Source organism: Mustela erminea, chromosome 8 (assembly GCF_009829155.1).
Source record: "Mustela erminea isolate mMusErm1 chromosome 8, mMusErm1.Pri, whole genome shotgun sequence".
Classification (NCBI taxonomy): Eukaryota; Metazoa; Chordata; class Mammalia; order Carnivora; family Mustelidae; genus Mustela; species Mustela erminea.
The window spans coordinates 76,617,919-76,645,464 of NC_045621.1; the positions used below are offsets into that span (position 1 = coordinate 76,617,919).

Consider the following 27,546-nt stretch of genomic DNA (forward strand, 5'->3'; position numbering starts at 1 on the left):
TAAGAATTTGCTATGGCCAAGGTCAAAGAGGATTCTGCTGTGTTCTACTCTAGGATTTTGATGGTTTTCAGTCTCTCATTTAGGTCTTTCATCCATTTTGAATTTATTTTTGTGCATGGTATAAGAAAGTGGTCCAGTTTCATCCTTCTGCATGTGGCTGTCCAGCTTTTCCAACACCATTGGTTGAATAGACTTTTTTCCATTAGATATTATTTCCTGCATTGTCAAAGGTTACTTGACCATATAGCTGTGGGTCCAGTTCTGGGTTGTCTATTTTGTTGCATTGATCTATGAGCCTGTTTTTGTGCCAATACCATAATGTCTTGATGACTACAGCTTTGTAATATAGCCTGTAATCTGGAATTGTGATGCCTCCAGTTTTCTTTTTCTTTTCCAGAATTGCTTTGGCTATTCAGGGTCTTTCGTGGTCCTGTACACATTTTAAGGATTATTCTAGTTCTGTGAAAAATGCTGGTGGTGTTTTTTTTTTTTTTTTTTTTTTTTTTGCTGGTGGTGTTTTGATAGGGATTTCATTAAATGTGTAGATTGTTTTGGGTAGTACTGACATTTCAACAATGTTTGTTCTTCCAATCCATGAGCATGGAAAGCTTTTTCACTTCTTTTTGTTCACTTCTCTTCATTTTTTCCCCTAAGTGTTCTACAATTTCCACAGTACATAATTTTTACCTCTAGTTAAGTTTATTCCTAGGTATCTTATTGTTTTTGGTGCAACTGCAAATGGGATTGATTCCTTGATTTCTTTTTCTGCTGCTTTGATACTGTGTATAGAAATACAACACCTTTCTGCACATTGATTTTATATCCTGCAACTTCGCTGAATTAACGAATTAGTTCTTCCAGTATTTTGGTGGAGTCTTTTGAGTTTTCTACATGACAGTATCACATCGTCTGCAAATAGTGAAAGTTTGACTTCTTCTTTGCCGATCTTGATGCCTTTTATTTCTTTTTGTTGCCTGATTGCTGAGGAAAAGACTTCCAGTACTATGTTCAATAGTAATATTTAGATTAGACATCCTTGTCTTATTTCTGACTATAGGGGAAAGGCTCTCAGATCTTCACCATTAGTGATTATAGTAGTTGTGGATCTTTCATATATGGCCTCTATGATGTAGAAGTATGTTCCATCTATCCCTACTTTGTTGAGGGTTTTTATAAAAAACAATGTACTATGCTTTTTCGGTTATCTATTGACAGGATCCATGTGGTTCTTATACTTCTTTTATTAATGCACTGTATCACATTGGGTTGACTTTTGAGTACTGAACCACCCCTGCAGCCCAGGAATAAATCCCACTTGATCATGGAAAATAATTCTTTTAATGTACTGTTGAATTCAATTTGCTAGTATTTTAAGAATTTTTGCATCTATGTTCATCCAGGATATTAGCTTTTTACTCTCCTTTTTAGTGGGATCTTGGTCTGTTTTTGGATCAAGGTAATGCCAGCTTCCTAAATGAGTTTGGAAGTTTCCCTTCATTTCAATTTTTTTTTTTTTTTTTTTTTTGAGAAGAAGAAGTATTGACTCTTTTTAAAATGTCTGGTAGAATTCCAATGAGAAACCATCTGGCCCAAGACTTTTCTTGTTGGGTGATTTTTTTTTTTTTTTAAAGATTTATTTACTTGAGAGTAGAAAGTGAAAGAAAGAAAGAGAGAGTGAGCAAGAGCAGGGGGAGGGGCAGAGGGAAAGAGAGAAGCAGACTCCCTGCTGACGTGGAAACTTAACTCAGAGCTTGATCTTAGAACCCTGGGATTATGACCTGAGCCAAAGGCAGACGCTTAACCAACTGAGCCACCCAAGCACCCTTGTTAGTTCAGAGATTTTTGATTATTGATTCGATTTCTTTGGTGTTTATGGGTCTGTTCAAATTTTCTATTTCTTCCTGTTTCAGTTTGGCAGTTTGTAAGTTTCTAGGAATGTGTCCGTTTCTTCCAGGTTGCCCATCTATTGGCATATAATTTTTCATAGCATTCTCAGAACTGTTTATATTCCTGTGGATTTGGTTGTTATCCTTCCTCCTTCATTAGTGACTTATTTGGGTACTTTCTCTTTTCTTTTTGATAAGTCTGGCTAAGGGTTTATCAGTTTTATTAATTCTTTTGAAGAACAAGCTCTTAGTTTCATTAATCATCTCTACTGTCTTTTTGTTTTCTATATTATTTATTTTGGCTCTAATATTTATTATTTCCTTTCTTCTGCTGGATTTAGGCTTTGAGATTTTTTTCTTGCTTCTTGAGATAGACCAGTATTATAATATACTTACCTCATAGGTCTATCTTTGCTATATCCCAAAGATTTGGGGCTGTCATATTTTCATTTCTATTTGTTTCCATGTATTTTTTTTTAATTTCTTAATTTCTTGGTTAATCTCTTCATTCTTTAAGGATGTTCTTTAACCTCTATGTATGTGAGGTCTTTCCCAATTTTTTCTTGTGGTTGACTTCAAATTTCATAATGTTGTGGTCTGAAAATACAAATGGTATGATTTCAATCTTCTTGTACTTGTTGAGGGCTGATTTGTGACCCAGTATGTGATCCATTTTGGAGAATGTTCCATGTGCACTCAAAAAGAATGTGTACTCTGCTGCTTTAGGATGAAATGTTCTTAATATATTGATTAAGTCCATCTGGTCCAGTGTGTCATTCAAAGCCATTGTTTTCCTTGTTGATTTTCTATTTAGATGATTTTTATTTAGATGTCCATTGCTATAAGTAGGGTGTTAAAGCACCCTACTGTTATTGTACTATTATCAATGAGTTTTTAATGTTTATTATTAATTGTTTTACATATTTCAGTGTTTCTAAGATTGGGGCATAAATATGTACAACTGTTATATCTTTTTGATGGACAGATCCCTTAATTATGATATAAATGCTTTTCTTCATCTCTTGTTTCAGTCTTTGTCTTAAAGTCTAGCTTGTATGATCTAAGTATGGCTACTCTGGCTTTCTTTTGATGTCCATTAGCATAATGGATGGCTCTCTACCCCTCATTTTCAATCTGCAGGTCTAAAACGAATCTCTTGCAGGCAGCATATAGATGAATCTTGTTTTTTTTAATCCATTCTGATACCTTTTGTCCTTTGATTAGAACATTCAGTCCATTTATATTCAGAGTGATTATTGAAAGTGATGAATTTAGTGCCATTGTGTTACCTGTAGAATTGGTGTTTCTTATGATGTTCTCTGGTCCTATCTAGTTTTTGGTATTTTTTTTCCCCCTCCACACAAAGAGTCCCCCTTAAAATTTCTTGCAGGGCTGGTTTCCTGCTCACAAACTTCTTTAGTTTTGGTTTGTCTGGGAAACTCTTTATCTCTCCTTCTACTCTGAAATGACAGCTTTGCTGGATAAAAAATCCTTGACTGGGGATGCCTGGGTGGCTCAGTGGGTTAAAGCCTCTGCCTTCGGCTTGGGTCATGATCCTGGGGTCCTGGGATCGAGAACTGCATCGCTTTGGGGTCTCTGCTCAGTGGGGAGCCTGCTTCCCCCTCTCTCTCTGCCTGCTTCTCTGCCTACTTGTGATCTCTGTCTGTCAAATAAATAAATAAATAAAATCTTAAAAAAAAAAAAAAAAAAAGAATCCTTGACTGCATATTTTTCCCATTCAGCAAGTTAAGTATTTCCTGCCATTTTCTTCTGGCCTGTTAAGTTTCTATGGACAGATCTGTTGCAAGTCTCACCTGTCTTCCTTTTTAGGTTAAGGACTTTTTTCCTTGCTGTTTTCAGGGTTCTTTCCTTGAATCTGTTTAGTTTGTCAATTTGGCTATGATAATTGCCTTGGTGATGGTCAGTTTTTGTTGAATTTATTGGGAGTTCTCTGTGCTTCAAGGATTTTGATGTCTGTGTTCTTCCCCAGATTAGGGAAGTTTTCAACTATAATTTGTTCAAATAAACTTTCTGCCTTTTTTCTCTCCTCATCTGGGAATCCTATGAAAAGGATGTTCTATCTTAATAAGTCGCTGAGTCCCCTAGGTCTACCTTTGTGATCCATTATTATTCTTTCTCTCTTCTTTTCAGCTTCATAATATTCTATAATTTCATCTTCTATATCACTGACTCACTCCTCTACTTCATCCATTCTCATTTTTATGGCCTTATGGCCTCCACTTGTGTTTGCATCTCAGTTATAGCATTTTTAATTTTAGCCTGACTAGATTTTAGTTCTTTTGTCTCTCATCAAGGGACTCTCTAGTGTATTCTCTGCTTTTCACAGTCCAGCTAGTATCCTTATAATCATTGTTTTAAATCCTAGTTCAGACATCTTACTTATATGTGTATTGATTAACCCCTGGCCATGAGTTCTACTTCCCATTTTTTCTTTTGGGATGAATTTGTCCAGAAAAGAAGAAAGAGAAACAAAACAGAACAAAACAAAAAGCCAAAACCCAAAAAAACTAGATCTTGGGTGTGCTTTTGTCTGTTTGCTGTTTAAAGAATCTAGATTCCAAAGTACTATATATATGTACATATGTATATGTGTGTGTGTACACACACAAACACACACACACACACACGTTTTCACATTTTTTAATCCCTTCATCCATCCACATATACTTGGGTTGCTTCCAGGTAGTGACTATTAGAGATAATGCTGCAATGAACATGGGGGTGCAGACACCACTTTGACATTGTAGTTTCATTTCTTTTACCCAAGCAGTGGGATTGCTGGATCATATGGTGGTTCTATTTATAATGTGTTGAGGAACTACCACACCGTTTTCCATGGTGACTGTTCTCAACTTACAATCCCATCAATAGTACACAAGGGTTCCCTTTGCTTTACATCCTCACCAGCACTGCTTATTTCTTCTCTTTTTGATAACCATTTTAATAGCTGTGAGGTAATAGCTCATTGTAGTTTTGATTTGCACTTCCTTCCTTAAAATTACATATGCAACTCCAAACACTGAGCCACCAGAGAAATCAAAGAAGGAATTAACTAGGAAAAGATGATGGCCAAATATTAGATGGCCAAATCAGCATTTTTAAAATTCAATATTCACAGAGTTATGTTTAGATGAGTGCAAAATGCATTTGGTCAACCACTTCATATTCAAATTTATGTGTGTGGAAGTAAATTTGATCCATCTGTTCCTGAATTATTTTCTCAAACCACCAACATTTTATTTTACAAGAACCGATTTCCAACAAGTCTTATGATATCCCTGACCTCCTGCCAAACTTACTCAAAAAGTCTGAAATATGGCTATTATACTGAACCCTCTCAAATATGTGATTTTTTTTTAATTAAGAGCAAAAAAACAGGCAACAGAGTATTTATCTGCTACATTGCCATTCATGCTGAATGGCATGAACAAAAAGGAAAAAGATCAACACAATATCTATTTTTATCATATATATGTCCAGATACAGTATAATACAAATTATCTAGACAGAAAGCCTTGTGTAAGCTGTTTACACATATGCCAGGAGTTTAAAAGGGGAATGGATGACCCAGGACAAACTCATGTCCCCTCTGAAGAATGACTTAAATCATATACATCACCAGTGAAGTTTCTCCATCTACCCCATGGCTGCTCCTCTGTGTTTAGGTTTATCTTTCCCAGTCTACCTCTTCACTTTGTTATTAGGGTTGTCACAGGGACCTACCACTTCTTCAATTCTCCACCCAGTGGGCATTGTCATTCTTTCCCATGGCATCACTGACCACCTAGAAGCTCATGACTCCCAGACCTGTACCTTTGCTCTGCTTTCAATTCTAAAAGTGACAATTTCTGAATTCTTCCTACTTGGATCATCAATAAGTATCTCAAAATCAGCAATTCCATGAGTACTCATTATGAGCCAGGAATTGTTATAATATTTGGCTTCCTTATTCTCTCCTGTCATTCCCCTCCCTCACCCAGTCATAAAGTCCAGTCTATTCTTTCTCTTAAACATCTCTCTAACCTTGTTCAAATCATTGTATTCTATCACAGCAATTACTGGAATACCTTCCCAGCTGAACTAGCTATATATCCAAATGGACTTCTACAATCTCCACACAACTGTCAGAATGATCTTTCTACAAAGGAAATCTAATCATGCCTTCTTCTGCTTAAAACCCATCAGTGGTTTCTCATCACTTTAGAATAAAGTCCAAACTTCCTAATATTATTACAAAACCCCAAATCATCCAACTCCTTCCTATCTAAAAATCCAAATTATCTGATGTCTTCATCCTTTTCTTTCTGAACCTAACACTGGTGTTCTATAGTTCAATATTTGAGTTTTATTCAATTTCTAAAAAATTATCATGCTCTCTAACCCTCAGGACATTTCCACAATTTGTTTCTTCTGATTAAAATCTCTTCTCTCTAGTCCCACTCCACCCAGCTTCCTTGTCCCACCAACTTTCTCTACCCTACCTACCTTTGCTGGCCATGTCATCTTGGATGTCTTCTCCTCCAAGAAGTCTTTCTGGCTCTCTCAAAGCTAAGTTTGATACCCTTGAAATATGCTTCTACCACTTTGTGCGTCCTCTATGACAGCCTTTATTTATATCATTGTACTGTGGTTGTTTCTTTGCCTATCTCTTCCAATAGAGTTTAAATTCTCTAGAAGGGTTGGAGTCCATTTCCCAACAGGATGCCCTTCACCTATTATACATGCAATAAACAATTGTTAATATTGAATGCATTTTAGATCCCTGGTGACAACCTTGCTAAAAAACACAATCTGTCATATAACTGATAAACTGTACTTAAGTATGGATTTTGATTTAATTTTCCTTTTATATCACCATTCATAGGAAAAAGTGTTTAAAGACATAAGAATAAATATAAAGCTATTTTTCCTCCTGATACACACACACACAAACACATACATGCACAGATACACACACAATTTTTTTCTGTTGTCCTATCTGAACTTGGTGCTAAATATATTGAAGTATATCTAATTACAGTACTTTTTCCTCTAATAGTTCTTCCATGTGCCTACTATAAATAGTCATTGCTTTTTATACCATGAAGTCCTCAAGTAAATTATATATGAGAAAAAAAAAATTGAGAAATGGTGTGAAGGTTAAGATTTCCAGGACAGTAAAACACCAAGAGTTGAATACAAAGATATTTAATTCGGTCAATCTTTAAAACTGAATGATTAAAGTATCTTTTCTTAAAAAATATTGCTCAGAATTTGAGGTAAATGTTTACAGATGGTCTACTGACAAAAGCCAACTTCTATGTTTTCCAAGACTTTTAAGACTTTTTCTACAAAAAGTTATGTAAAGTAGAGTAGAATTCTAAAGATAGTTCCACTGGCCTTTCTTTCCATTACTAACAGAAACAAATTATCATTAGTGATAGGATGCTCTCTCTCGATTAAGCTATGAAAATATTATCATGTTGTTATAGGTACCCACATGTACTTAATGTGTACGATGACACTCTGTAACTTTTAGGAATATATATACAACTAAAAAAGGGACATTTGCCTTTTTTTATAGAACATTCTCATTAAAAGGAGATTGCTGTTTTACTTTATGTCATTTTACAATGGTCTACTCATAGTAGAATTACTCAGATAAAATTATTTTGAAATTCACAGTGGTATGTCTACATAGTTGAAAGACAAAATAGTTTGGGAAAAAATTAAAGTGTTTTTCAATAGAAGATATCAAATAGCATGATTAAAAACTAAGCAGAATTAATGAGGCATTGTCGATTTTGGCAGTTAGTATAAAAAAAGAGGAAATATTCTATGAAGTGAAAAGACTACTAAATATACTAAATATTCCAAATACTGCTAAGCAGCTAATTCTTTTCGAACTCCAGTGCTACTCAGACCCATCTTTAAAGTTCTTAAGTTGCCTCAAAATGTTCTGTCATTACTGTTCAGAGTGCTTGGCCTCTGAATAATGTTTTCATGTTCACCTCAATCATTTCTCCTCTTCTTACTTTTAAGGCACCTTGTTATGGAAATCATCTGGGGAATCTGCTAAAATTATCTCTGTGATATCCTATGTGACCAAATAATGAAAATTTTAGTGTTTGAAATTGGATAAAAGCTGAATTATTCAGGGGCACCTGGGTGGCTCAGTGGGTTAAAACCTCTGCTTTCGGCTCAGGTCATATCCCAGGGTCCTGGGATCGAGCCCCACATCCGGCTCTCTGCTCTGCAGGGAGCCTGCTTCCTCCTCTCTCTCTGCCTGCCTTTCTGCCTACTTGTGATCTCTGTCTGCCAAATAAATAAAAATAAAATCTTTAAAAAAAAAAAAAAGCTGAATTATTCAAATCCCAACTTTTTTTAAGTTTATTAGGCCAAAATAATAAGCAGGACATTGTTGGGAAGATAATAAGTGTTTATTAAATAATGACTGGATTGTCCACATTGCCTGAAACATCTGATAATTAATTTTAAATAAATCTAAAAATCTGATGCAAAAATAAAATATATAATTTATAATCAGTTCTTTAGGTAGTTCTATGAAAAGGAGATAGAAATTTTTAAAAATTGGATTTATTAAAACAAGTGTGGATGATTAAACTGATGTCAATCCCCACCCCCTCCTGAAAAAAAAAATTAAGAAACATGCATTAAAGGAATCAATTTCTTTTCCTGGAGCAAATGTGTGAAATCTAACCTCCAAATAGGCAGAAAAATTTTACCAATGATTGAAAATCACAACTGATAAGATGATTTAACAGTTCTTTGGACCTCATGTAAGCTGGTTCTGTGGTAGGATAAAATGTTTTATAAGAGAAACTAAGTTTATAAAAATCAAGAATACTAATGAAAAGCAGACTTCTGAGGTTTTAAATGATCTGATTTTTCTGTTCTTTTGCTGTGTTTGGAAATAGCAGCAGAAATGATGAAATATAAGCATAATAGTAGTTTGGAAGATTTCTAACCCCTCTCACAAGACAATTACTGGTCGAGAGTTCTTAATAAACCAACATGATCCATTTTGTGTTTTCCTTGTCATCTCCTTCACTATTTCCACATAGACTACTCTGTACCTGATTCTCACCTAAAATGAACAATTTTATAGGGGGCTCTGAGACATAAAAACCTATATGGTAATGAGGTCATGTCTCTACTTCTATCAATTAAAAGTGGAAAGCTAGAAATAATATTGAAAGAACAATACAGCTGTGTGAATCTTGGCAAAACAGGATGAAACTATTTCTGTTTGCTTCTTTTCCCCATGTCCCTTTCCAGTGCATATAAATTCATTGCTCTGGTGGTTTTAATTTGGGCACCAGTTTTGACTAAATCTAAGAGCTCAAAGAAAAACACAGCTGAAACCACTGCCTAGTGGCTTAACTCACAGCCCCAAATGATAGGCCTCCAACAGAGCCCAGCAGGCTTTCAGCAAAAAGGCTGCTGACTAGAGCTCATTTTGAAAAGTAGAGAGTTTGATAATAAGTCAGGAAAAGAGGATTCACTATAGCTGTCTTAGATTTTGCACTGTTCTACTAAAAAGAAACAGTGAGTGTCCTCGTTCTCTACTCTATGTAAGAAATACATGATAGATTTCTCTGGCACTTTAGACCAACTGATTCTATGCTAATAGAATGCTAAAACCACAAGGTAATGACACATACAAAATGAAGACCTGAGTTGTACATGGCAATTTTTTTCACTTGCAAATGATTTATCTTATTCAGTCCTGAAGACTCATGGGTCAGTGACTGTTTTTGAACTAGTGGACCTAAAGCCATCCATAGAATTTCTGTCTTTAACTCTGTCTTTCTCTGTAAGGCACAGGCACAAATGATCTCCTCAACAGTTGTGATCTAAGAGTCTTTGGAAAGAAAGATGTTCTACCTTCAAATATGTTAGATACCAAAATAGAGAATCTGCTAAAAGGTGATCATTTAGATCTCACTGCTGTTTTCAGATATTTGATGGTAAATTCCTTCTGAGACTGTCAAAGATAGCACCAGTGTCCTTGTGATTAAATCTCTAGGGCACTTCAAAAAGAAAGCTATAAATGGCTTTCCTCCATTGCTACTCCTCTACAGAACAGAATTAATTTTTTTCCCCACAAATTAGTGCTAGGAAAAATTTAAAAGAAAAGTTGATTGCAAATACACTAAAGATCTAGGACAGTATCCCAGTTTTCTGCCAAAGCAGGTAACACCACTTATTAGACAAGGAGTGTAACATGTAACTGTTAAGATATGCTGAGCAAGTCTTCAATTTTATTGCTCTACTCCCACACAATCACCAAAATCTCTGGATTCTCTCTCTGTTCTCCTGCAGTGGCCCTCTGCCCGTGGCCAAATAGGACTTGTCAGCCTTTCACTCTGAAATGTCTCTGATCTCTGTAGGTTGCTCTGCAGGTCTTGATGCATTCTGGAATTTATCTTGCTTTTCTAGTTCTAATAAATGGTATCACTGACATGCTGTGAACTAGTACATACTACCCCAAGCAAAACCTCAAAGTTTAATATTAAAGCAGGTATTTTTGTTGTTGTTGTTGTTGTTCTGTTTATTTTCCTAGCTCTGTGACTATCCCTTATAATTTATATTGTCTCTTAGTAAACATTCTCTAACAGCCCAGACTCTCAATGGCTGTGTCCCTGGTCTTAACGTTTAGTTTTATGAAAGTTGGTTTTTACCACCTACTTATATGACCCTGCCAGCTTGTACTGTAATCTGAAACCCCAATTCTGATCTTTAGGGCTGAATTGCCTCTCAGAACTCTATCTGCTGACATTGTTCAAGTTTAGTCTTGAACAAAAACGCTGCCTCTACTACCCACTTCACACTCTGTAACCTTCTGCTTGTCCACATGTTAACTCATAATAGCACCCTCACTGCTTCTCTGATCAGTGACAGACTCTGGTAATAGGTCATGGATTGATCACACAGCCTTGCTTAATTATCTTATTCTAGGTCCTTGACAAAATAAATACAAATTTTACCTTATTTAATCATACCTGTTCACTTGCCATTCATAAATCAGTACCTGTATTTTTCTAATAAAGTGAAACATAAAACAAATGCAAAACTCAGAGGTAATTTCAAAGAAAAATATTTTAATGTAGAAGGTTTTTTTCCACATCATTTATCAATTTGGGTATGCTTTGCATACATTTCCTAGAGTGTGAGTCCCAGAACACATCTGACTGCAGTTTCAACCAGATTGTATTATAGCAGTCAAATATTTTCCCTTGACTAACTTTAAAAAGGAGAGAATCAAAAACATTCTCTCTGAATGTTCAGAGAAGCTTCCCATAGAGAAGGAAGTACATTCTGATTTTAAACAAAAACAAAAACCACAGCTAAGCCTTTCATAATCCAGCAACACACATGGGTTGGATGTGAAAATAAGCTATCTTTATCTGAATACTTTGAATTTTACTGAGGAACTTGATGGGAAAAGATGCAGCATTCACTTCAATACTATCTCAACAGGATAGAAAAAAAAATGGGGGAAAAACATGTGCATGAATGAGACTTATTCTGCAATTTTCTGTACTCAATTTGTTATTAGTGTTCCTGAAAAATGGGAAAGAATAATTTAGAAGTCGGCCAGTGTGTAAAGTTTATGCAATTGTAGTCTTTACTCTCTTGTTAATAGATTAGTAGAAGAGGTAAAAAATCAACTTTTTGTAACATTTACTATGGCAGCTGGAATACTGTGGTTTAATGAGGGAATTTTTCAGTACAGAACTACCCAGGGAAAAGTGGTAAGGTTCATAAGAGCTGGTCCTGGTTTTTCTTGGTAACTAAATATCATTACCACACGACCTGCAGTATTTCCATTGATGAACATTTTTAAAAATTAAAAAAAAATTAGTTAAGACATTATTACTTTGTCTTCATGGTTTGTAAACTTATATGACCTCTGTTTTTCAGTTCAAACTTTGCTGTGAAGACATATAAAATTCCTACAGATACATTAGATGAGTCTCACTGCCTCAGAAAACACATAGAAAAAATTTTTTAATAAAAAATTTGACTAGCATATAGGAGTGAATGTTGACAAAAAAATGACCTCTTCATATCTATTCCCACTCTTCAAATATATTCAAGCCATGCATTTTTGGATATAAGATGCATATGAAATAAGTCAGGTTTAGTGAAGACAGATGGTTAATATTTGTTTGTTTGTTTAAAGTTTTTTTTATTTATTCATTTGACAAACAGAGATCACAATTAGGCAGAGAGGCAGGCAGAGAGAGAGGAAGGGAAGCAGGCTCTCCGCCGAGCAGAGAGCCCGACTCAGGGCTCCATCCCAGGCCCTGAGACCATAACTCAAGCCAAAGGCAGAGGCCTTAACCCACTGAGCCACCCAGGTGTCCCCAGATGGTTAATATTTTATAAAACTTTAAAAACTGTGATAATACAATGATTTATACTCTATAATATTTTTAATTATATTTTTAAAAATTATAAAGCATCAATTATAGATTGATGATTTTAATGATAAATTTGGTAGAAAAAGATTAAGTGACACTAACACAAATTTTAGCAAAATATATAAAAACTTCACTTCGTCTTCTTTTTATTTATTTGTTTTTTTTTTTTTTTTGGTGCAGGGTAGTCCAGTAAAATAGTATGATCTCTCTTCCAGGATTTATTTTAAGGGATGGTTTTGAATAATTATAGTTTAATTATAATATGCTTATTATTTTATAATAAATAATATAATTCATTAATTTATACAGATGTCAATGACCTCTGCTCCTACAATCACTGCCTTTAGAAGGATCTGTCTATAAAAGCACTGTCTTAGATTTCTTAATATGAGGCAGAGGCTATATTTTTTTCAGTTATTAATAAAAGTTATGGAAAGTGCTATATATGGATAGAACACTTAATTACACATATCACAAAACACCTAATTGATAGGAAATTAAGAATCTTGGATCAATATTTACCCAGGTTTTTGTTAATGTAACATAAGCATTCAATTTATCATAGAAATAAACCTACACAGCAGAAAACTTGGTGGTGTCATGGTGTGGTGACCAACTAGAATATGGCGGTTATACACAAAATTTTTCTAGATTTTAAAATTCTTTTCACTTGACTTTATAGCCATTTGCCTAAGTAGAGAAATATGTACTAGTTAGATCATCAAGTGACAATCTTAAGTATCCCTACAAGGAGATGATCCAATAGAAACCTCAATGTGGACAGCAAAGAGACATTTAAAAGATGCCATTCCAATGTTCATTCCTGAACCTTCCTTTGGTAAAGACAGTAGGGATGAAAGAATCTGATTTTTCTTAATCTATTATTCCAACAAAGTCACAGGCAACTAACAACTTAAAGCACAGTTTTTATGGCAACTGCGACAAAGAAGAAAAGCTATGGAAACTGAATTTATCACATTGCAGTTAAATGATGGAGGGTACACACTGGATCAAGTGGGTGCCACTGACCACAAAAGCAATTCAAAACTGGTATTTCTAATAAAATTCTGCAGATGCTTTAGCTGGCCAGAGCTCTCGTTCCATGCCAAATTGGTGAGATAAAGTAAGAATCAGTGAAAACAAACCTACAGTCTTAGCCACAAAAAGGAAAGGATATTGGGAAATCTCAATTTCCTTCCTCCTGTTTGAGCAGACATATTTGGCTCTAACTCTCTGTTAATAGTTATGTTTAGACAATGCCAAAGGAATGCCTTGATAAATAAAATAATCTAGCTAGGGGTGTGTGTGTGTAAGAGTGAGACTTGTCATCACACACAATAGGATTGAATTTCACAAAACCACCATTATTGTGTGTGAATTCTATTGAACTGGACGATGACTGGCTCCACTACTTTCCTATGACACTCCCATATGAATAAAACAAATGTGAGATCATTGCAACAACACAGCAGAATTTGCTTCGCTGCTTCAACCTAAAATTTTGTAAACTGGTTAATATGAAATTATTACATTTTAGGATTAGTTATTTCTGCTTTTGTATTTTGGTGTGAAATAACTGAAATCACAAAATATGCAGTTTTTCTTATGTGCTAGTATTTTCAGTAAAATCAAATGATCATATAATCATATAACAAACACGTATGATTCTAATTTGTTGTCAGGTGACTAAAATAGTTTAAATTTTTGTCAGCTAATTAGAACAAGCCTCAAATGAGTGAAGTGGAAAAAAACCATATGTTTGAATTCTAAACAAAATGTAATTTATGTTTCTTTTTTTGATACTCCCCCAAAATTCAGAGTAGAGGAAATATAAGCTATTTTGGAGTCATACGAAACAGGTTTGTAATGTAAAACAAAATTCTGTGTTTTTTTAAAAAGGACTTTTTTTTTTTAAGATTTTATTTATTTATTTGAGAGAGAGACAGTGAGAGAGAACATGAGCGAGGAGAAGGTCAGAGAGAGAAGCAGACTCCCCGTGGAGCTGGGAGACCGATGCGGGACTCGATCCCGGGACTCCGGGATCATGACCTGAGCCGAAGGCAGTCGTCCAACCAACTGAGCCACCCAGGCGTCCCTTAAAAAGGACTTTTATCTGGATAACCTAATCTGTTCAAGACAAATATTAATAAGAAAAATGAACCAAGAAGAATAAAAACCTTTTTCATTGACTTATACAACGAATGAAGTCTACACAGTTGCCTTGGAAAGACACTGTTTTAGTTTGTGTTTTAGTCATACAGCAGGAAAGCACAAGGCTGAATGACTAGATACCATTTTGTCCTTAAAGCAATAGGTTCTGAGTCCTGGGCTGAATTCTGAAAACTCCCAGGGAATAAACAAAATATTAAGAAACACCACTGGTCGGAGTGCCTGAGTGGTACATTAGGTTAATGACTGACTGACTCTTGGTCTCAGCTCAGGTTGTGACCTCAGGGTCTGAGATGGACCCAGCGTAATCTCCAGCTCAGGGTGGAGTTTTCTTGAGCTTCTCTCTCCCTCTACTCTGTCCCTCCCCTCTGTATTCTCTAAAACAAATAAACAGATTAAAAAAAAAAGAAAGAAAAGAAAAGGAAAGAAACACTACTGGCATTTAACAATCCAATGGATCATAATACATGCATTGTTGAAATGGATCATATTTGACATTTACTTAAAAGATGATAGCAAAAGATTTTGCATTGATAGACTTGCTCAACTTAGTATAGTCACAGCTATCTGATAATCACCCAGATACTTCCAGTGATTCTACCAAACAATTGTGATTGCTGTCCTCAGCCAATAATTTGTTTGCCTACCCTTATAAAGGGAGGGTAAATTTATTAGGAGGTTTCATAACTTCTAAAAATCTAGTACTCAAAACATTAAATTAGAATGAATAATCACTATTATTCATTCGAGCTGCTTATCTATCCATACCCATATCCATACACTATTCATTTTAGCTGTTTATCTATTTTTTATTTTTTAGATTTATTTAATTAATTTATTTACCGTTTGTCTATTTTGGTCTCTTGCTATATGAAATACCACTGTGACCTTACATAGAAATTTTACTACATATATGTGTTTCTATATATCCACATGATACACATAGTTTTTCATTATGAAAGTAACGCAGGTTCACTAGAATAAGAATCAGTGCAGATAGAGACACAGAACGAGTTACTGAATCATCGAGAGGTACCACAGTTACAATACTGACTATATCCTATGAATATACAGGCATTTCCCTATCGCCTCTCTCCAGAAAGTTTATCTATACTTCATGAAATAAAAATTACATATGTATAGTTTTGAAATCCTTTCAATCTACACAGTATATGTTTTCATGTCAGTAAATACAGATCTATATTACTGTCTTCAGGCAGTTATTCTTTGATGAATTCATTCAGTTTTCGGACCACGGACTCAGTCTCTCAGCTTTGGCACTCATCTAAGAGGCAGGAAAGGGTAACTGGGCCAGTAAGTCAAGAGGCGGGGAGACCCCCCCCCCCCACACACACACACCATGGCGGCTACAGTGGGGGAGGCAGCGGGAGGCAGGCTCTGGAGCCGGCGCACCCACACAAGTCGTCAGCAGCGGCGGTGCTTTTCCCCAGTACCCCACTCTCTTCACCCTTACCCGCCATGCCCACACCCATTTTGGCTCCAGGAGATGGACAGGAAAAGTTTGAAACTGAAGTAATCACAACGGATAGCTCGCTTCCGGGTGGCCTCCCCAAACACGCGCGGACAATTTTGTACGGGAGGCATTCTTCCTGATTCAGTATAGAGATCGGCGGCAAAAGAGCTTAGTGGAAAAACGGGCATTTTCGCCTTCTGGTGGATCTGCGCGAAGGACAAGTTCTGCTTACCTTGGAAAAGCGCGGGCTCTTCTCTGTGGCCCTGCAGGCGTCGAGAGCGCCACGTGCGCCGCGTCTGCTGACGGTAGAGGCTGGCACACCGCGGCAGGCTTGTTGCCCGCGTGCTCCCACTCTCCAGGCTCACTGGGGAAGACGCAAACACCTGTCCATCCCAGCGGGAGGCCCTCCATAGGCGGCCCGACCCAGAACCGCTTCTCCCCGAGGGGATTCCTGAGGCCGCTCACCAGGAGAACACGGTGGGTCTCCACCGTTTCTGTGCCACAGAAAACACAGCGAAGATGGGTGGTGAAGCCCTTCATTCCTCACAAACTACTAACCACACCCCAGACCCCACCGGGTGGGCTGAGGTGCGATGGAGCATGCGCAGCTGGTGCAATGCGCCAGGAAGTACCTCCCGGGAACCCGTTGGGCCTGGCCTGTGAGGAGGCTGAGGAAGCAAACAGATGGGTATTAATAGTCCATTGCCAGAGGTTGCAGGCTGGAAAACGACTTGTCCAACGTCAGCCCGGGCCCTGCCGGTTCCCCGAGCTCACACACGTCAGCGGCTCAGCTCGGGAGTGTCAGCCAGGCTCTATGTCCGTATGCTCAACAGGCACCACTGCGTGCCCCCCCCCCCCAGTAACACCCCCCCCCCCCAAACACACACGCACACAGCTATGGAGACACGGACCTGGAGAGGTTCATGTGCGTCCCTGCCTGGGCCGACCCTGGACAGGTTCGAAGCACGGTGGAAATCATCCCGAAGAAATTCAGTTTAATGGCTGGAATGTGTGGGTGGTGGCGCTGGAGCGAACCAAGGCGCCGCTCCTGTCCATGCTCATGCTGAACCTGGAGTGCAGACTCATCTTCCAGGTTGTAGGGAGGCAGGTGCTGGCGACCCGTTCCAGAAAGCTGCCCCTGGACCTGTGCATACTCCTGTGCAATGCGAAGCTAGAAGACGGCCAGAGAGTTGTTTCTGAAATGTTCTGCGGGTAGCCTGCAGTGGCCGCTCCAGGGGATTTGACTGACCTGCTGACTCTCAAGCCCTCCGGCTGCATTGTGGAGCGGGGAGACACACACCTGTGCAGGACATCTGGGTTCTCCTGGTTGGAGGCCCTCCAAGATCCCACCCAGATAAGAGCTGTAGACAAGAGCCCATGTTGAGGCATGTTTCTTTGGATGTGAATTTATTGCCAAAATTCCTACGCGGTGCAAAGTCTAGGACTTTTTTCTTAAACTTGACCAAATTTATTGCCACTGAGCACAGCTCAATATCCTGCCTTCAGTATTAAATATGCCACTCAGTGGAATAAAATGTTTACCTTCCCACTGAAGCGAACATTAGGATAAAGTGCAAGAAGGTTAAACGCAGCCTTCTGTAGGAAAACCAGGTTAGTGTTGCGACCTCTCTCCTATGTTCCCTGAAATTAGCAACTACCATTGTGACAGCCAGCACCAGACTGCCTCCTCACAGGGACTGGAGGGCCAGTCAGCCCTGCCCAGCGTAGGGCAGGGTTTCTTACAGTTGCTGGCTGGAGTAACGGCAAAGCCTGTGAACATTTTAAAAGGTAGCAGACTAAGTTTCTACATGTCTGGATGTTTCAGGAGAGTTGAAGTCAGATGGCTTTGGCAATATAGGATAACTTTGTGGTTTGCAAGTTTGAACGATCACCCCCTTCCCCTGTCAGGGTTCCCAAATGGAAATCCACATTGACCACTTCCAGGAGTTGCAATGCTGCAGTAGTCCTTGGGACCTGGCAGTCAGGGATTGCACAACATCTGGCTGCAGTTTGGTTGGAGAAGAAAGTCTCCAAGTCCTATTTTTTTTCCTTTTTTAAGTAGGCTCCATACCCATGGTGAAGCCCAACTTGGGGCTTGAGCTCATGACCCTGAGATCAAGACCTGAGCTGAGATCAAGAGTGGGACAATTAACTGACTGAGCCACACAGGTTCCCCTTCAAGTCCTATTTTTTGAAATGTAGAGAAATCCAGCCTCTGCAGTACAGGTAAGAGAGAGAGAGAGAGATGTTTTAAGGAAGTCAACTAAACATTTAAATGTTAAAAAAAAAATGTCAAAAATAAAAAATTAAAAAAAAAATGTCAAGATCCATGTAGAGTATGAAAGAAACTCAGCCTAGAGGTCCTCCACCCATTGAAGGGCAATACATGAGTACCTCTTACTCCTCTCTCCTCCCCCTCACATTTCCTTTTTATAGAGATAGCCTACACATTTCCCTAGGTTTGTTATAAGAAATATTTCTGACAAAGTAACATTCTTTTCAGGGGCATATGGAAAAGAGGGTGCTGCCACTGTCAGAGTCAGAGTGATAGGACAGAATGGAAAAGGAGCTTTGTTCAGCTTAGTGCCCAGCTTGGGAAAATTTGACAAGCTACAGTGAGCAGACTGGCAGCAAAATTCACAAAGGAGATTGTTTATGCCTTAAAACTGTGAGGTTGATGACACCAACAGTTGATTCAAGAGCCATTTCCCTGATTTCCTTTCTGGATTACTGGAAGGAGGGCAATTTGGAATTTCAAGAGATATGCCTTTTTTTTTTTTAATGCTTTTTTTTAAAACTTAAGAAAAAGATTATCTCAAAAGAAAACCATCTTCTTCTGCCCCCTTTCCCTAAGCCACAGAGATTAAACAAACATAAGGCAGGGCACCTGGATAGCCAAGCATCTGCCTTTGACTCAGGTCGTGATCCTGTGGTCCTGGGATCAAGCCACACACAGGGCTCCTTGCTTAGCGGGAAGTCTGCTTCTCCCTCTCCCTCTGCCTGCCACTCCCACTGTTTGTGCTCTCTGCCTATCTGTCAAATAAATAAAGTCTTTAAAAAAAGAAGGAGATTATTTAATTATTTTTATCAAATTGCCAAAAATGTTAATATGCATATTATAAAGAAGAAATCATCTTTCTAATGAAATATTTCTACTTCTTTTGCAGAAATAGATGACAAGAAGGTGACCAACACCCAAGCCGAAGTAAGTTTTCTTATATTTTGTATAAATAGGTATTCAAATCAATTAGAAACATAATTAGGTAGGCTTAATGTTTTATAAAATACATCAGTACAACTGATATAAAAACTACTTTGCTTTTCCTGACTGAAGAAACAGTAAAATGGGGTTGTTAATTCTCTACCTCTGTGCTACTTTTGTTCTCGACCTATGAAATGCCAACCCCTGAAAAACCTTGTAAAATAAACCTTTGCTTTACGTGACAAGATAATAGTATTGATATTTTTAATTTAGTGACTAGTTGTTTATGACCAACTACAGGCTAGGGCCTGCCAATGTTGGAGTCCTAGAGCAAGAAAATGGGGAGCAAGCCCTCTTAAAGTGTCTTCTGGTATGTGAAGCCAAGAGAAGACCTTGAGGCTAGAGGTTAACATACACATGGGGGAGTTCAGATGGAAAATAGGAACCAGGGGAAGCTTGCGGAGCTGATAATATAAAATATATTAGATACAAGGAAGTGAGTAAATTATGCTCAAAAATAGAACAACTATTGACCAGTCTGCAGACATATGAGTCAATTCTGTGGCTGTATTAGTTAGGCATAGAGCAATACCCGGAGGAAAATGTAGAAAGAACAAAATACCGAATAGTATCTCTTGAGATTTTCTAAAAATTTAATGAGATTGTGTATGTGAAAATGCCTTGACAACTGAACTCTTACATACATATAAAGCCGTTTTTATTGCTTGATAAGTTTTACTACGTGGTACTAAACAAACTTTTCTGTAGGATTAATTTTCTACTTGATCTTTGAGTGTGTATATGGAAATAAACATGTGAGAAATCCAAAAAGTTATTACTTTTTGAAATCAACCAGATGAGACTGGATACAGTAAAGGGATGTTCCACATGTTGAACATTAACATAGTGTCACTCTGTCTATACCTGTGCATAATGAACCGGTGGTACTGAAACATTCTGTCTTGGAGAAATTTGCTTGTACTATTTGTTTGGCTGATATAGATTAAACAATTATTGGTTGAATTTTTTTTTTTTTTTTACTTTTTAATGTATTGTTTTTGCATTAAGCAAGTGTATCTTGATGATACTTTCAAGGGCAAATAACCTTTAGTGTGTATAAGGGAAGATAACTTAAATTCTATGTACTGTCAATGAAGAGTTTCTAGTTTTTCCTAGAATAATTCCCAAAAAAAGTCTTGTAAATATTTATTCCTGACCTTTTCAAAGCAAAAATGATCCAGACATGAAAGCTCATTGATTAAGACCACTGCCTTTGCCACATTGAAATATAAATCAATACACTATGAAAAAGGAAACTTTGACATAATCTGATTGGGATGTAGACCACATATATGTATTTTATCATAATAAATAATATTATTTATATATTCATATATATATGATTAGTTTGTGGTTTTACCCATGACATGTGTTTTTTGTTCCAATTTTTGTAATTTTTATTGCAAAAATTCTCTCATCAATCATTCAACCCTGATCTAGTGTATGTAGGTGAGAGTATTACACACCAGTTTTGTTAGGAAAAGACTTATTTACCTGTTGAAAATAGAAGAGAATATTATCTCAACATTGTAATTCCAAGTAAATGTAGATGTTAACTTGAACGTATCAATTCCAGAAGTTTATAATTGATATTACATACCAAAGCTCTCATTATCTAACCAGAACCACTCAAAACTCCTATGAGCAGGTATAGCTATCCCATGGACATAGCTTTTGGAGTATACATTGTTCTGGAGTTGTGGTTTTTTTTTTTTTTCTCAAAAGAGATTGATGTCTCTTTTTTTCTTTCTTTTAAAAATAAATGAATAATACTAGGTGACAAAAAAGTAATTTTAAGACTGCGATGAAGATTTTTATGATAAAATCGCTTTATATATCTCTTAAAACTGTGCTGTCAGCGAACATGTCTGTAATTTCTCATTGATTTGAGTTATATATCATAATAGGGGGAATCAGAAAGCTATTTGAAATATGGCACAGTGTTTATTTCCCTCACAGGGCTAATTTTTATTCAAATAACTCTTTTCCTCTTTGCTCTTTGTCCACAGTCACAAAATGCATCCCCAAAGCAAAGGAAGCAGAGCGTGTACACACCACCAGCCATGAAAGGTACTGTTCAGGTACTGTTTCGGGTTGCTGTGAGTGTTGAATTCATGGCTGGCAGTCTGCCTGTTTTCTTGACCAAGTGCTTGATTATAAGCTGGATCTAGTCTGAGCTCTACAACTTAATAATGAGACTTTTGATAAGATATTTTATCCACTTATAACTTAAGTTTCATCAAGAGTAAAATGGGTAGCTAAAGAAGGAATAAGTAGAGATGTCTCAGAATTTCAGTCTGGAAATTTTCATTTTCCAAGATAATGACAAAGATTTTTCTTTTACTCTTCCTCACATATTTTCTTGAAGGGGTCTTTGCAGAATACCTAATTACTCTTGTCCATGGTGCCAGACCATTGCTATTTTTTTTCTTAGTGAAGTAGAATAACTTGAATTGAGGGCAAATTTAATGTAAAGTGTTGCCTCCTTGCCTTGTGTCAAGTGTAGCTCTAAGAAACCCAATCAGCCAGCTACTTAGCTGTTTATATAACAGCTATTCAAATAACAACTAAAACTGCCAGCTCAGATCTTGGCACTTTCCCAGATTTCTCCCCCAAAACTAGAACTGCTAAAAGAATATCTAAGTATGTTAGAACTTTGACTGACACCAGATCCAGGAAAAGCCTCTTTTCTTTCTCACACAAAAATGTTCCTGACATGGGGCAGAGTGTGCTCGGTACAGCAGCTCCTGTTCCAGTCTGTCGCTTGGGCTGTTGGCCCGGTGGCTCATCAAGCTCAGTTTCAACCACAGGAGAGGCCAGATGAGCAGTTTCCTCTGGAGTCTGGAGAGATGTCTACATTGGGAGTGAAATTTTCCACTCTGTGTTCTCTCTAGATGTGAGGCTTTTTCCAGGGAGGTAGAATATAAATGGACACGTTAATAACTGCTTTCGGTAAACTTCCTTCCTGTGTAGCTATAAAATACCATGTTTGTTTGTTTGTAAGACTGCAGTAAATAATACGGTAATCAGTACTGCACTTTGTTCCAGGGTAATTATTGAGAGTATCAGGCTTCCCTCTCCAAAGATAAATATCATTATTTGAAGATATATTTCCTATTGCAAGCCATCTTGTATTTTTAAGACACAACAGTTTTGGCATGAATGGGAAAGAGTAAAAGATATATGTTCACTATTTAATGATTTCCTCTGTTCTATTTTAGGATGGCTTAACTAAATAAAGTAATACTGTTCTCCTGTCCTCAGAGGATAATAATATTATTTTTAAAGGAAATTCTTAAGATGAAAGCCCCAAGGGCTTTCATTATATTTAGCTCTCAAATATCATAAGAATGTGGGATCCTAACATTTAGGGAAGTTAGTCATATTGCATATTTTAACATGTGACTTTACTTTACTACTGTCTGTCCCTCCAAGATGGCCATTCAGTGACAGTCATTTTGGTCATGAGTTAAAGGCTTGGGAAAGCACAGTAATTCTTTCAAGAGGCTACCAGGGTGTTATTACAAGCCACTTAGGCCCTCATTTATAACTAGTAAATACCTGGATAAATCTCCTGCTTCTGATATATTTAAAAAAAAAAAAAGTGGGGAGAGAAAGAAAAAGCCAAATCCACATGTTTTATTCAGTCTACCTGTCCCCAAGAGCTAGAAATGAATATTTCAAGACAAAATTAAGCTATGGTAACATATGGTGCATTGTGAGCACATTAAGAAGCTTCAATCATAAGAAAGATGAATTAGCATAGGAAATGTTATTGAGATGCTAAATACAATAATACAATTGCTCTGAAATGTGTAATTCTTCAGATTGCAGTGGAACATCATTATACATTATTGAGTATAAAAAAAAAGTTTGCTGGGAGAGCAAAGCCTCAGCAGATGTGATTAACTAGTTCTAAAAAAATTACTCTGACAAAAAGGCCAACTAGGACTTCATGAAAGACCTAGCAAATAACTGGTTAGTAGAACAAAGCAAAATACAACAAAACAAACAAAACAAAAACAAACTGGCCAAATTCCTTCCTTCTCCCTTCGTTTGCTCAATTGTGAGGAATTACCAGGTACAGAGACCAAAGTGGCAGGAAGGGAGAGATGCTACATACCACCTATTTCTATTTCAATTAATGCATGGACAGATTAGTCTCCTATCTCCTAAGTGCATTTAATTTTTCTCTTTCAGTAACAGTGGTATTTATGTCTCCACCAGGTTTCAGGAAACAGAGACATGTCCAGATCTACTTATCCAAATGCTTGTTTTTCTAGTTTTAATTTTTCCCATTCCCCTTCCCTCTCGTCAAAGAGGAAAATATGATTTGGTAAATTAATTACCATCCAGAATGGTGCATCATTTGGGCTGAGTTCTTAAGAGATCATCTCAAGGACCACAGGAATCATTGGGTGGTTGCCTTTTAGGGCCTGGTACTTGGATCAATTAGTTTGTGGCCAAGGTGGCAGCACCATCTGATACAAATATGGCAATGTAAAAAGAAGAATCTTTATATGGCTCTCTTCCTTCAGAGGTGTTTCATGGTTTGTCCAGCACATTTATTCTTAGAATGTAATAACAGATTTAGTACTTGGTCTGGCTGTCTTTCTATTCATAACATTATAGGTATTCAATGTGTTCAAGGAGCTTAAATGTTAACTAGTCAAATGATGACTGAATTTTTTCCACTGCATCTAAACTCAGGGTATTACGCTGGCTATGTCCTCTTGAGGATTCTAGTATATTAGGCCTAAGGTAGAGACAGATAATCAAAAGTTCCAAGTGATTCTGCTGCAGCAAGTCCAAAGATTGACCAGACTCAAATATCCAATCACCTACCTAACATGTCTCATGGAGATCAAAGAGATAATGAGATCAAAATTAATATGTTCACGACTGACTTTTGAATCTTCTCAGCATCAAATCAGTTTGTCTTGCACTGTTTCCCTTCTCAGCAAGTGGAATATCCATCTGCTTAGCTGAATATTGCTGAGTTCTGAGAACTTCCAGGGATCCTCCCTCTCCTTCACGCTCTTCAATAGTAGAAAACTAGCTCTTATAGGTTTCCCCCATTGGTATCTCTTATCTCTCCCATTCTCTCTCTTCTCTCCCATCTTCTGTCTTCTCTTATCTCTGATATCACAAGCATATTTCAAATCACAATCATCTCTTTGCCAGGATATACAGGCATGTTCTAAATCACTGCAATAAAGCAAATTAAATGAATTTTTGTATTCTCCAGTGCATATAAAAGCTATGCTTACACTATAGTGTAGTCTATTAAGTACACAATAGAATTATGTCTAAACAAATAATATATAGGCCTTCATTTGAAAATGCTTTATTGCTAAAAATTACTAACCATTGTCTCAGTTTTCAGCAAGCCATAGTCTTTTTCTGGTGGAGGATCTTACCTCCATATTGATGGCTGCTAACTGATCAGGGTGGTGGTTGCCAAAGGCTGGGGTGACTGTAACAATTTTTTTTTTTAAGATTTTTATTTATTTATTTTAGAGAGAGAGCATGCAAGTGAGTATGAGCAGGGAGACTGAAAGGAAGACATAGAGGGAGAGGTTGAGAGAAAATTTTTAACAGGTTCCCTCCTGAGGCTGGAGCCCATCTCAGGGGCTTGTTCTCACAACCCGAGTTCATGACCTGAGCCAAAATCAAGAGTCAGCCAGCTGAGCTACCTAGGCTCCCTTGTGGCAACTTCTTCTTTTTTTTTTTTTTAATTTTTTTTTAAAGATTTTATTTATTTATTTGACAGATAGAGATCACAAGTAGGCAGAGAGAGAGGGAGAAGCAGGCTTCCTGCTGAGCAGAGAGCCCAGTGTGGCGCTCGATTCCAGGACCCTGGGATCAGACCTGAGCCAAAGGTAGAGGCTTTTTTTTTTTTTTAAAGATTTTATTTATTTATTTGACAGACAGAGATCACAAGTAGGCAGAGAGGCAGGCAGAGAGAGACAGAGAGAGAGAGGGAAGCAGGCTCCCTGCGGAGCAGAGAGCCCGATGCGGGGCTCGATCCCAGGACCCTGAGATCATGACCTGAGCCGAAGGCAGCGGTTTAACCCACTGAGCCACCCAGGCACCCCAAAGGTAGAGGCTTTAACCCACTGAGCCACCCAGGTGCCCTGGCAACTTCTGTAAAGAAGACAACAATGAAGTTTGCCACATCAGTGGATTGTTCCTTTCACAAATGATTTCTCTGTAGCATGCATTGCTGTTTGAAAGCATTTTACCCACAACAGAACTTCTTTCAAACTTGAAGTCAGTCCTTTCAAACCCTGCCACTGTTTTATCAACTAAATTTAATTTAATATTCTAAATACTTTGTTGTCATTTCAACACTCTTTATGGCATCTTCATCAGGAATAGATTCCATCTCAAGAAACTACTTTCTTTGCTCGTCCATAAGAAGCAACTCCTCATTTGTTAAGGTTTTATCATGAGATCACAGCAAGTCAATCATATCTTCAGGTTCCAATTCTAATTAGTTCTCTCGCTGTTTCTACCATATCTGCAGTTACTTCCTCCACTGAAGTCTTGAACCCCTCAAAGTCATCAATGAGGATTGGAATCAACTTCTTCCAAACTCCTGTTAATGTTTATATTTTGACCTCTTCCCATGAATCATGAATGTTCTCAGTAGACCTAGAATAATGGATCCTTTCCAGAAAGTTTTGATTTACTTTCTTCATATCTATCAGAGGAATCATTATTTATGGGAGCTATAGCTTTATTAAATGTATTTCTTAATTAATAAGGCACAAAATTCAAAATTACTCCTTGACCCATGAGCTACAGAAAGGATATTGTGTTTACAGGCATGAAAACATTAATCTTGTACATTTCTATCAGAAATCTTGGGAGAGCAAGTACATTGTCATGGAGCAATAAACTTTTTTTTTTTTAAAGATTTATTTACTTATTTGAGAGACAGAGATCACAAGTCAGCAGAGACACAGGCAGAGGGATAGGAAGGGAAGCAGGCTCCACGCTGAGCAGAGAGCCCAATGTGGGGCTCGATCCCAGGACCCTGGGATCATGACCTGCGCCGAAGTTAGAAGCCTTAACCCACTGTGCCACCCAGGTGCCCTGGAGCAATAAACTTTTAAAAGGAATGTTTTTTGTCTCAGCAACAGTTTTCTACAGTGGGCTTTAAAATAGTAAGTAAACCATTTTGTAAACAGATGTGCTATCATTCATGCTTTGTTTTTCCATTTATAAAGCACAGGCAGAATAGATTTAGCAAAGTTCTTAAGAGCCCTAGGATTTTCAGAATGGTAAATGAGCATTGGCTTCAACTTAAAGTCACCAGCTGCATTAACCCCTAACAAGAGATTCAGGCTGTTTTTTGAAGCTTTGAAGCTAGGCATTGACTTTTGCTTTCTAGCTATGAAAGTTCTAGAGGGCATCTTCTTCCAACAGAAGGCTGTTTCATCTACACTGAAAATCTGCTGTTTAGTGTAGCCACCTTCATGAATGATCTTAGCTGGATCCTTCTGGAGAACTTGCTGCAGCTTCTACATCAGCACTTGCTGTTTCCTCTTGCACTGTTATGATATAGAGATGGCTTCTTTCCTTAAACTTCATGGACAAGAGGTGCTTGGGTGCCTCAGTCCGTTAAGCATCCAACTCTTGATTTCGGCTCTGGTCATGATCTCAGGGTCATGTGATGGAGTCCCACACAGAACTCCATGCTGGGCATGGAGCCTGCTTAAGATGGTCTCTCTCCTCCCTCTGCCCCTCCCCCACCCCCATTCATGTGTTCTCTTAAAAACAAAACAAAGCAAAACAACCTTGAATCAACCTCTGCTAGCCTCAGACTTCTTTTTGGTAGCTCCCATCTCTCTCACCCTTCATAGAACTGAAAAGAATTAAGGCCTTGCTCTGGATTAGGCTTTGGTTTAGGGAGTATTGAGGCTGGTTTGATCTTCTATCCAAACCACTCAAACTTTCTCCATATCAGCAATTAGAATGTCATATGTGTGTGTGCACTGGAGGACCACTTTTAATTTCCTTTAAGAACTTTCCTTTACATGCACGGTTTTGCTAAGTAGGCGCAAGAGGCCTAGCTTTTGACATATCTTGGCTTTTTACATGTCTTCCTCACTAAGCTTACTCATGTCTAGCTTTTGATTTAATGTGAGAAACTTGCAGTTCTTCCTTTGACTTGAACACTTAGAAGCCATTGTAAGATTATTAATTGGCCTCATTTCAATATTGTTGTGTCTCAAGGAATAGGGAGGCCCACGGAGAAGGAGGGAGGAGGAAGGTAATAACTATTCAGTACAGTAG

General features: G+C 37.6%; 1 protein-coding gene across 4 annotated transcripts in view; it reads left to right on the forward strand.

Moving 5' to 3' along the window:
• PPP1R1C (protein phosphatase 1 regulatory inhibitor subunit 1C) overlaps window positions 1-27,546 on the forward strand; it is a 123,932-nt gene that overhangs the window by 40,484 nt on the left and 55,902 nt on the right. For 2 of the 4 annotated variants that reach the window (XM_032356135.1, XM_032356137.1), the window contains exons 3-4: window positions 19,148-19,185; window positions 21,252-21,323. In XM_032356135.1, the coding sequence (XP_032212026.1) occupies window positions 19,148-19,185; window positions 21,252-21,323 (110 nt within the window). Of the gene's footprint in view, window positions 1-16,583; window positions 16,759-19,147; window positions 19,186-21,251; window positions 21,324-27,546 lie in introns of those variants that run through there. The other 2 variants (XM_032356136.1, XM_032356134.1) reach the window with 2 other exon arrangements.